This window comes from Perognathus longimembris, chromosome 17, assembly GCF_023159225.1.
Source record: "Perognathus longimembris pacificus isolate PPM17 chromosome 17, ASM2315922v1, whole genome shotgun sequence".
Lineage (NCBI taxonomy): Eukaryota > Metazoa > Chordata > Mammalia > Rodentia > Heteromyidae > Perognathus > Perognathus longimembris.
Window position 1 is genome coordinate 26937851 of NC_063177.1, and position 12327 is coordinate 26950177.

The 12327-nt window shown below is 35.7% G+C and overlaps 1 protein-coding gene across 2 annotated transcripts in view; it reads right to left on the minus strand.

Annotated features, from left to right (window-relative positions):
• Window positions 1-12327, minus strand: part of Med13 (mediator complex subunit 13) — a 100970-nt gene that overhangs the window by 39138 nt on the left and 49505 nt on the right. For both annotated transcript variants that reach the window (XM_048366385.1, XM_048366384.1), the window contains exons 10-12: window positions 5610-5823; window positions 4682-4763; window positions 746-867 (exon numbers count right to left, since the gene is read on the minus strand). In XM_048366385.1, the coding sequence (XP_048222342.1) occupies window positions 746-867; window positions 4682-4763; window positions 5610-5823 (418 nt within the window). The remainder of the gene's footprint in view (window positions 1-745; window positions 868-4681; window positions 4764-5609; window positions 5824-12327) is intronic.

Here is a 12327-nt window from a genome sequence, read left to right on the forward strand (position 1 = left end):
ACCTCCCTCAAAATTCACAGGATGGGGGGGCTGGGGATATGGCCTAGTGGCAAGAGTGCCTGCCTTGTATACATGAAGCTCTGGGTTCAATTCCCCAGCACCACATATACAGAAAACGGCCAGAAGTGGCGCTGTAGCTCAAGTGGCAGAGTGCTAGCCTTGAGCAAAAAGAAGCCAGGGACAGTGCTCAGGCCCTGAGTCCAAGGCCCAGGACTGGCCAAAAAAAAAAAAAAAAAATTCACAGGATGGGCTAGGAGTGTAACTCAATTGGTAGTGCATTTACCTAAAGAAAGTGTAAGATCCTGAGTCAATCCCCAATAACACACACACACCCCCAAAAAAATACAGAAGACTATGTCAAGATGACTCACACATAAATTGAAAGAAACCAATTAATGCTATTTTATTACAAAATATTTTTATTGTTAAGAGCTTGAACGAAGTAAAAAAAAATTTCCAAAAAATAATTCGCATAAGGCTGGGATATGGCCTAGTGGCAAGAGTGCCTGCCTCATATACATGAGGCCCTGGGTTCGATTCCCCAGCACCACATATACAAAAAATGGCCAGAAGTGGCGCTGTGGCTCAAGTGGCAGAGTGCTAGCCTTAAGCAAAAAAAGAAGCCAGGGACAGTGCTCAGGCCCTGAGTCCAAGCCCCAGGACTGGCCAAAATAAATAAATAAATAAATAAATAAATTCGCATAGAATCAAAGAAAATAAACTTAATCTTTATTAGGATACTCACTGTCAGTTCATCTTCATCAGAATTGAAGAGATTATCTAGGTCAGTATAGGAGACAGCCAGGTCTGAGTCATAAATCAAACTGGTTGATGGAGGACGAGCATGACTATTAGGGCGTGGGGCATCTGCATATGTCAATCAGAAAAATATAATTAAAAATTCAACTACTGCTAGATGTCGTAGCACACACTTGTGTAATCACAGCATTCAACTACTAAGTACATACTTTTTTTATTTATTTAACTAGATATGTAACCTAAAGTTTGAGGAAAAGCTATACAACAAGAAATTGTAATTTCTTATTTTATTTCATTTTTGCCCGTTGTGGGGCTTGACCTGGGTGCTGTCCCTGAGACCTATTTGCTCAAGGCTAGCACTCTACAACTCTAAGCCACAGCATCACTTCTGCTTTTTTGGTGGTTAACTGGAGATAAGAGTCTCAATGGGACATTCCTGCCTGGGCTCGGTTTGAACCACAATCCTCAGATCTCAGCCTCTTGAGTAGCTAGGATTACAGATTACAGGCATGAGCCACCAGCACCTGTCTGTAATTTTTTTTATTATAAAATCAAAACATTTTTTTGTCTTGGAAATCAGGTTGTAAGTAAAATGACAGTACTTCCCCAAGAGGCTCCAAGGGCTATATAATTTATAATATGGCTACGTATTCTTCATGACTAATAAAAATACAAATGCTGGGGCTAGGAATGTGGCTTAGTGGTATAGTGCTTGACTAACAGGCATGAAGCCCTAGGTTTGATTCCTTAGTAGTACATAAACAGAAAAAGCTAGAAGCAGAGCTGTGGCTCAAGTGGAAGAATGCTAGCCTTGAGCAAAAAAAGCCCAGCAACAGTACCCAGGCCCTGAGTTCAAGCCCCAGGACTGGCAAAAAAACAAAACAACCCAAACAAAAATACAAATGCTGTAACAGAATTAACACATACTTCTTTCTCTGCTCCTTTTCATTCCTCCTCCTCTTTCTCAATTTCCTTCCTTCTTCTTGGAACTTGTGGTTATTCTCCTGCCTCTGCCTCCAGAGTAGTGGGATTACAGATATGTGATACCATGTCCACCACATACTCTGTATTTATAATTTTTTAATGTATGAGTTTTAGCCTACATAAATTATATCTTAGCAAAGATGTTATAAATGGGGAGTTGTTCAACTGATTTAAAGTTACAAAACATGAATAAATACCTGCTATAAAACATAATGCCTACATGTAGCAATATAATACTACATACAAGAATTTTTTAAGAGGGTATATCTTAATTGTGTTCTTTTTTTTTCTCCTAGTATTACTATTTGTATATTGATTACTGGACAATGGATTCAGTTATGGGAAAGGGTATAAAAAAAGGACCAAGGAAACCAAAACAGATTTAGAAAAAGTAATGTTCACAGTACAGTGGAGAGATTTAGCTCATAATAAGTTATTATTATATATCTCATTAGGAACTAGAAAAGGGGAGCTTAAAGGCCCCAAATACAAAAGTAATTACCTGATTTGGTTGGTACATATGACATACATATGTGGAAATATACTTTAACCCATAGAAGATCTGTACAGTTATTACATGTTAATTTTTTTTTTTTTTTTTTTGCCAGTCCTGGGGCTTGAACTCAGGGCCTCAGCACTGTTCTTGGTTTTTTTTTGCTCAAGGCTAGCAACTCGGCCACTTGAGCCACAGCGCCACTTCTGGCCATTTTCTATATATGTGGTGCTGAGGAATCAAACCCAGGGCTTCATGTATACGAGGCAAGCACTCTTGCCACTCGGCCATATTCCCAGCCCTACATGTTAATTCTTAAAAGAAAACGGATATTTACTTTGGAACTACTTTGTTCCATATGTGACTCTTTCTATGCAGTACAATGCTGTTTAAATTATTAATGATTTGTAGTATATTTTCAAACCAAGTGATGTAGTAACACTGACTTTCTTCTTTGCTATGTTGCTTAGGCTGGCCTCAAACTATCTTCCTGCCTCAGCCTCCAGAATACCAGGATTATAAGTTTACACCACAGTGCCAACTTTCCAACTTTGTTCTTTTTGGTCAACACTGCTTTGGCTTGTCAGATACTTTGGTGGTTCAACTGGAATTTAAAATTTTTTCCTATTTATATGAAAGACATCACTGGAATTTTGATAAGAACTACAGATGGCTTTGGCAAAGAATCCAAATATTAACTTAAGAAGTAACTTACAACCATCAATAACTAAATTGACTTAATGAAAGACTGTTTATTTTTCCCATATACACTTATTTTCTTATTCTTATTTTTGGTTACTCAGAAATTAACACTTATTATGTAGTCAAAATATTAAAACTTTGTCTCAAAAAAGACAAACCAAAGCCATCATCAGTGATTCATGCATGTAATCCTAGCCTGGCTAAAATCCTGAGGATAGAGAGTTTGAGGCCAGCCTGGCAGAAAACTTGGAGATATATTCCATCTCTTAATTAACCAGCAAAAAGCTGGGCTAGAGGTGTGGGCTCAAGTGGTAGAACACGAGCTAAACATGTAAATGCAGCAAGTTCAAGGCCAAACTTAAACACTAGAAAAAACAATTTCCTTTACCCTTGTCAAAGTTCAAAAATTGTTGTACATTATCATGAGTTAATATGAGTTAAAGTTAATACTTTGAACTTGCCAACTGCTAAGAAAGTATATCTTAACTGTTCTCATTACAAAAACTGTACCTTTGTGAGGTAATACATGTTAAGTAGCTTGATTTACACATTCAATTGTATATATATATCACAAATGGTAAATTACAAATATAAACAAATATTAAATGTCTATTGAATTAATGACCTTAGAAATATCTCCTGATGTGTGGTAATAAAAAGGCAAAACAAAAACAAAAAACAACAACAACAACAAACCAACTGTGGGCAGTTTAACTTAAAATCTGAGTTATACCAGTCATGGTGATTTATGTCTATAATCTTAGCTACTCAGAAAGTGGAGATCAGGAAGACTGGTTCAAGACCAGCCCATGCACAAAGTATGTGAAATCATTTCAACCAATATAAAAGCTAGGCACAGTGGGATGTGCCAGCAATGGAGGATATATAAATAGGAAAATCACAGTCCATGTTGGGCTGGGCATTTAAATAAGGCTGATACTCTATTTAAAAAAGAACAAAGGGGCTGGGGATATGGCCTAGCGGCAAGAGTGCCTGCCTCATATACATGAGGCCCTGGGTTCGATTCCCCAGCACCACATATACAGAAAATGGCCAGAAGCGGTGCTGTGGCTCAAGTGGCAGAGTGCTAGCCTTGAGCAAAAAGAAGCCAGGGACAGTGCTCAGGCCCTGAGTCCAAGCCCCAGGACTGGCAAAAAAAAAAAAAAAAAAAAAAAAAAAGAACAAAAGCAAAAGGGTATGGGGTCAGAGATAAAATGGTAGAGCACCTGTTTAGTAAGCACAAGGCCTGAAGTCAAACCCCAGAACTGCCAAGAAAAAAAAGGAGGGAGAAAAGATGTTCTAAAGGGCAGAGTATGGTGGGAGGCATCTGTAATCCTAGCACTCTGAATAGTGAGTTGTAGTAATCACTTGAGCTCTGCAGTTTAAGACTTGGTTGGGTAATATTGTGTGACCCTGTCTCAAAGAAAAAAAGCAACCAAAAATAAAAAAAAGCCTAAAACACTGAGGTTTTACATTTGACTATGATGGTGATGATCTTTTCTAGCCTACTCATTTCAAAAGTGAGATTCTATTTTCATTTTGTAAAATAGGAAAAAAAATTCCCAACAATTGAAAACGGAATTGCCATCACTTCAGCTTGTTTCTAGCAATGAAAGACAAACAATAAATTCAACAAATGAAACATGAACTATGCATAAAATATTCAAAGTTCAGCAATACCAGATCAGCTTATTCAAAAATCGTAGAATATAGGAATTTTCATTAGGAAATAAAAAGTTTTACCTTGCTTAATAGAGGGACTAAATAATGACATAGCATCTTCTTCATGTGATAACACTGTAACACTAGGTGTCCCATCTTCTGCCTGCAAACAGTATTACATATTAGACTAAAATGTATAAATTATTAGAACAAAATCTACCATTTCTTGAGTAGTTACATGTCAAGCATTTTCCTACTAAATGTTCAATATACATAATCACTAATTTGTATAGTTGGTATGTTTTGAGTTTTCTTATTTTTTTGAACCCAGGGCCTTGAACTTGTTAGGCAGGCACTCAACCATGTGAGCCATGTCTCCAGCCTTGCTTTTAGCTAGATATCTTGAAGATGGTGTCTAACAAACTCTTCAGTTTAAGCTGGCCTCAAAGTTGGATCCTCTAGATGTCAGCCTCCTAAGTGGTTAAGATTACAGGTCTCATGAGCCATCAGCATCTAGCAGATATTTTTTTATAATAACAAACAAGTAAGTCTTCCCCCTAAACAATCTTCCCCAGGAATCTAGAGCTGGTACTCGAATCAACATCTATAAAATTACAGTCAGTGTCCCTTTAATTATAGCTTCAGTCTTCCCTAGTACTGTGGTTTCATATTTACAAAATGACAAAAATATGTACTTGTTGTGAACTAGAGCTAAAAACTTTGCAAGTTTTTTTTGTACAAAGCATTACTGAGAAATGTTAAATAAAAACATTTTTGTTATATACCAATCATAAACTATACCAAGTGCCTACTTATTAAAACACACACATTCAAATGATTTAAACTTCTAAAGTTGAAGGTAAGGCTCAAGCCATAAAGTATATGCCTAGCAAGCTCAAGATCCTCAGTTCAAAATTTCTATTCTAAAAAAAATATATGTGGTACTTTGATATTATATGTATTGCTAGAAAATCTTGAGTCATCTTTGATATACTGTACTTTCTCTTACCTTGTGTTTCTTTCCAGCTTCTCTGTCACTATTTTGTCTATCTTTTTTATCAGGAAAAAGGAATTCCTCATCTCCTTCAACGAATGCATATGGATCAATTTTAGGTTCTTGTTCTGCATCAGGTACTATTGCTGAAAGATACTGATTTTTAATTTGATATTGCTGCACTAGTTCATCAGAAACTTTTAAAGGTTTCTTACACTGCACCATTAACCTGTACAAAAAAATAAAATTAGAAAGTTAATATTCATTATCCAGGAAAAGTATAAACAATTTCCAACTTATATATCATGAAATTATAAATTATTCAGACTATATAACTTGTAATCTCACATTTTACAAATGAAGCTAAGTATAGAAAGTTCATAAGTATCAGCAATAGAGAATCAAAACTAAAATCCAGATCTATTCATATGCTGTTATTTCAGTAACTTACTCTTTCCTCAAGTTCTCAAGCCATTAACTTGTCCTAGTCCAGTCCCTGAAAGGTGTTATTAAATCTAAACTCTCCCAGGATAGTAACTCTCAAAATGTGGGCTTTATAGATATTTATAGATTTATAGATATTTAGTAGATATTTTATCCTTCATTTATATATTTCAAATTTAAATTTAAAGATCTAATGTGTTTCATAAAAATATTATTATTAATACTAGTAAGACATGACACAAAATTCTTTATCAGTGCAAGTGCTTCTTTTTTTTTTCTAATCACATTGGAAGATCAATTTTCACATTATCCTTTCTAGTTCAACATGATGATTGAAAAAATGTTTCTCTCTACTAATACAACTAATAAAATGACAAGGGAGGACAAGAAGAAACATCCAAGAAATTAAAGATAAACTAGCAGAAATTGAATGACCAAAAACTATGGCTAAAAGAGGAGGCCATAAGAAGCAAGTTGGTGTGTACCATAGTACATAAAACCCTGGAAAGTATCAGGACTTTTATGTCTCTGAAGACCAGGATGCTCATACTTTATATTCTTGAAGACTAGAATATGAATACAAAATACTAAGTTTCTGGTTTGTATAAGATACTCTAAAACTCAAATTCCTGTTCTCTCAGGTTTACAAAGCTGAGGTTCCCAAGCAGTTAGGCTTCCAGTCAAATATCTTCAAAATCTTGCAACAGTTATTTCATTCTAAATAAAAAGTCTGTCTAATACTTCTACTTTCCATGATCTAGTTCCTCTTCGTCTATGCTAGCCCTCTCATCCATACTGTTTTCAAACACTTTCTCCATATTCCTCAATAAGGAAGACATAATCCTGACTGTTCCTATTGCTTGAGATATTTTTCTACCAACTATCTGAAATTAGGCCACCCTTTTATTCCTTTAAGTCTTTGTTTCAACATCATCTTCTCATTATGATGGCCTTACTTAAAATTTTAATATGTTCCCTCCCTAAGCACCAATCGTCCTTTATCCTGCTCAATTTCCCCCTTGTATCACTTATCTTTTAACATATTATATAATTTATTGTCTTTCATTAAAATTAAAAATCCAAAAGGTCTGGAATATTGTCTTCATCCACTGAACTATAGTAAATGCTCAAAGAATCCCTAGCACATGATAAGTAATTAACACATATTGACTAATCAGTAAAATGTAAAAATGACACAAGACCAAAATACTTTGGGGATGAGAATATTGTTCAGCGATCTAGTGGTTGCCTAGAATGCATGAAGCCTTGGGTTTAATCTTTATTTAATCTACACACACATACACACACAGTGGCGGGGAGGGAATAGAAATAGATGATCTTAGACTTTGAAGTAAATCTTTTTTATACATTAGCACTAAGCCAGAGTGGTGGTACACACTTGTAATTTCAACACGGGAGGCTCAGCAAGACTATCTTAAAAAACAAGAAGGAAAAATTGGGCATGGGTGGTTCACACCCATGAGATCCAGCAGAAGATTGCAGTTAAATCCAGAGGTTTTCCATTGGAGTAGAAAAGTCAGAAATAACAGCAAAATTCCAGACTTCAGTGGTAGGTATCAGTTTAGAAAGCAAGATAAGTGGAAGGACCTGACCTGAAACCCTGGCACTGGCTAAAATAAACAGAAAATAATAAACTAACAAGAGTGGGAGAAAAACTGAGAAAGGAGTAAAGTATTGATGCCATTGTTTATTTGCTTGATTATTTAGACAAAACTTATGTAAGAATTGGAAATAATAAACTATTAGCCAGCCAGGTACCTCACGTCTATAGTCCTAGTTACTCAAGAGGCTGAGATCTGAAGATTGTGGTTTGAAGCCAGCCCAGGCTGTCTGTGATACTCTTATCCCCAATTAACCACCAAAAAGGTGGAAATAGAACTGTGGCTCAAGTGGGAGAGTGAAAGCCTTGAGCACAAAAAAAAAACCCTTACCACCTGTGCCTAGGCCCTGAGTTCAAGTCTCAAACCGGTACAAAATTATTAGCCAGACTGAAAATTCTTTTTGAATAACAGGGTTATCTTATCATATCTCCCTAATCTATTCACTAATGTCTAACTCTGGCAGTATTGTCGCTTATAAACAGGGTGAAATAGAACATAAAAACAAAGCGCTGGTGCTTTCTAAACATGCTATCAAATACTCAAATATATTTATCATTATTCCAAATATGCCCCAGACTTATCCTCAAATTTAAAATCCCAACTCTACAGACACATTCTCCTAGGGATGAGGATACATTATAACTGATCATTATAATAGTTCTATTATATGAACAGGTGAATATTTATTCTCAAGAGTAGCTCTATACCAAATCACATTATATCCTAAATAATTGCATGCTGCAAACTGGTACTCTAAGGCAAATCTTCTCAAAATAGTATTTGTATCTATTTTTATCTGCTTTAATCTAATTTTAGGAAGTAATATAAATTCCTAGGATAGGATAGTATTCCTGACTTTGAGTGGAATTATGTAGAACAAGTGGTCTATGAAAGGCATAGTGGCAAAGTTCAGATAGAAAGACTTTAATTCATTTTTAACAGTTCATAGGGGGAAAAATATAAAGAAATCCTCTCAGCCCAGCCTGAAAGACATTACAATTCTGCAAGCAAAAATGACTCTATTTTTCACATTAAGTTATCCTTTGGCAGAAGCATAAAAGCTGCCACACTGCCACAGGCAGTTGCTGAACTAGTGTGCAGTACATTCTTAGAAGGACCAATCCTACTGCACAGGGCACTATTAAAACAAAAAGGAGTAAACCAAATGCATCACCTAAGACACTTTGTTATTTTATTGAATCATTCTCACAGACATTAGAATATGCAAAGATTTAAATATAGTCAATAATATCAAATCACAATAAATTTAATGGTAAGTCATTTACATTACACATTCTTCTATATTAAAAGCTGGTAAAGTAGAAAAATAGTGATTTTTGAAGTGAGCCAGATTAAAAACTCAATTATCATTTTGTGTCTAATTATATAGTACATATATACTCTTACGAAAAGAAACACATTACTTTTCCTTTCTTAAAAGAAACTTTCATATGTCACCAATTCTTAACTACAGAGATAATTTTAAAGCTAAATACAGACAAAATGAAGGAGGTACAGCCACAAAGCATTGCAAAGCCCAAAGTAAATTTAAACTACCTTTATATTAACTTTATATTAACAGTTAACATAAAGGTCTTTTTCTATGACAATAACCACAGTATCTTGAAATGTACTTGTATAAAACATGAACATTCTTTTGTCTTTATTTTCAAAAATTCTTCCAGACAAGCTCTGATAATATGTTTTAGAATTGACAATTATAGATGGAGATAAGCTACAGAAGGAAATGTTAAGAATAAATAAATTCAATTATCAAAATTGCTTTTCTCTAAGTGGTACTTTATCTAGTAGCCTCTCTCATACTTAGAAATAATCCTTGAGCTGAGTTAACTAGCTATCAAAATATTGGCTTATTGCAGTAAAATAAAAAAGCAATCTAGGAGTATTATTTAAAAGGTTTAAAATACAGTCAAATCAAAACAAGTTAATTTTATCATAGGCTTCTTTCTATGAAACAAAGGCATTCAAACTGCCTTTTAGAGAATACATTACTACATACATAAAATAAAAATCTGGGTTATTTAATATTACAAAGGAATTCAACTAATTAAGATACCAGAGCCAGGAAAAAAAAAAAAGCCCAAAAAACTAGTGTCTTATGTTTGTAATCTGAGATCATGGCTTGAAAGCCAATCTGGCCAAAAGTCTTGACACTTTTTTTTTTTGGGGGGGGGGGGGGGGTGTCAGTCATGGCCAGTCAATTTAAGGACCTGGGCACTGTCTCTAAGCTCTTCTGCTCAAAGACAGTACTCTATCACTTTGAGACACAGCATCACTCCTAGTTTTCTTGATAGTTAATTAGTTAAGAGTCTCAGAGCTGGGAATATGGCCTAGTGGCAAGAGAGCCTGCCTCGTATACGTGAAGCCCTAGGTTCAATTCCCCAGTACCACATATATGGAAAACGGCCACAAATGGCGCTGTGGCTCAAGTGGCAGAGTGATAGCCCTGAGCAAAAGGAAGCCAGGGACAGTCCTCAGGCCCTGAGTCCAAGCCCCAGGACTGGCCAAAAAAAAAAAAATGTGTATATCGCTTGGAGCTGGGGATATGGCGGAGTGGCAAGAGTGCTTTGCCTTGTATACATGAGGCCCTGGGCTCGATTCCCCAGCACCACATATACAGAAAACGGCCAGAAGTGGCACTGTGGCTCAAGTGGCAGAGTGCTAGCCTTGAGCAAGAAGAAGCCAGGGACAGTGCTCAGGCCCTGAGTCCAAGCGCCAGGACTGGCCAAAAAAAAGAGTCTCAGAGACTTTCCTGACCAGGATGGCTTTGAACCACAACCCTCCAGATCTCAAGAGTACCCAAGTAGCTAAGATTAAAGGCATGAGCCACTAGTGCCCAGCAGGAATGAATTTTATTATTCTGAACTAGCTATACTAGATAACCATCACTATCTAAAACTGCATATTGGGGAGAAAAAAGTAATGATTTCTTTCATTTATCCACTTCTTGTGGGTGTACAGTGCTACTCACTTTTCATCAGTGGTTAACAGAAAACATTTACTTATAACAAATGGAAAATGATTTCTACTTAAAGCTCTAAACCTCTTCATCTACCATAATTTACTATGAAATAAAATCAACTAAACATGTATTTTATGCATATAGCTAATGTCATATAGTATAGAAAGATAAAGATAAAAAGGTTATCTAAATATTATCCTTCAAGATTAATATGGACTGTATTATCTAATTAGTGACCAAAAATATGCAAAAACAACTATGTATGAAAAACATATACCATATTCCTTGTTCTTAAACTCCATAATCTACAGATCTTTGTATATTATCTTATAAATAGTGTAAGCGTATATGCCATTATTTAGCTAGATCTTAATTACTTAACAAGACTTACTTCTAGGATTTTTTTTAACAGTTATTTCAAAATACTTTTTTTTTTTTGCCAGTCCTGGGTTTTGAACTCAGGGCCTGAGCACTGTCCCTGGCTTCTTTTTGCTCAAGGCTAGCATTTTACCACTTGAGCCACAGTGCCACTTCCAGCTTTTTCTGTTTATGTGGTGCTGAGGAATTGAACCCAGGGCTTCATGTATGCTAGGCAAGCACTCTACCACTAGGCCATATTCCCAGCCCCAATACTACTTTTTTAAATTACTTTTTAAAAAAACTCTAAAGATTTATCCTAAGGTTTAGGGTCTTGTTTTTTCTTTTAAAAAGTTGTAGAGAAGACTTGAAATGTGTTCTTCCTTAACTTTTCATCTCAAAAAATTATTATGCTTGGTGGCTAACTCTTGCTACTTCTTTAGTTTACTTTTCAACAGGCTTCAAAGTTTTTTAGCCTAGGTGTCACTAACATCATGTACATATCCACGCATCCTTACATCCTTGCTGTTTCTAATTTCCTAGTGAGAGAGAGCCTCATATTATTTGTAGTCTGAGCTATTCAAAGACAAGTCCAAATTTGTTTCCTTCTAAAAAAAAAACTTGTATTTCCACCATTTCAAGGATAATATATAAATTTACTGGCAACAATTTGTAATTCTATTCTATTGCCTTAGGCCTCATTCTCATCAGGACACACCAAACTACTATGACCTATCCATCCCAAACTACAGTTGCTTGAGCTCCACAAATCCAAAAAATTATTCCCTAATCTATGACTCACATATTTTGTTCATCCTGTTTTTAGGAAATTTATTTATTTATTTATTTAGGCAGGCCAGTCCTGGGGCTTGGACTCAGGGCCTGAGCACTGTCCCTGGCTTCTTCTTGCTCAAGGCTAGCACTCTGCCACTTGAGCCACAGCGCCACTTCTGGCCATTTTCTGTATACGTGGTGCTGGGGAATCGAACCTAGGGCTTCATGTATGGGAGGCAAGCACTCTTGCCACTAGGCCATATCCCCAGCCCCTTAGGAAATTTAATGTCATTTTTCATTACACTAAAATTTCATCTAGTGACAGAACCACTTATTTTCTACCTCAATTACAGCAACTTGAAAACTAATAGTTTTATTCAAGCTGATGGAGAAAATATATCTTTAAAGAAGACGAATTTCAAAAAGGTTAATCCTAAGAAAGGAAAAAGAATGCAGAAGCTTTGCCTCTAACAGCCTATAACACATAATTAACCTCTACATAAATACTTTTGCAACTCAAAGCATAAAAAATGAAATATACAAGTGTAGAATA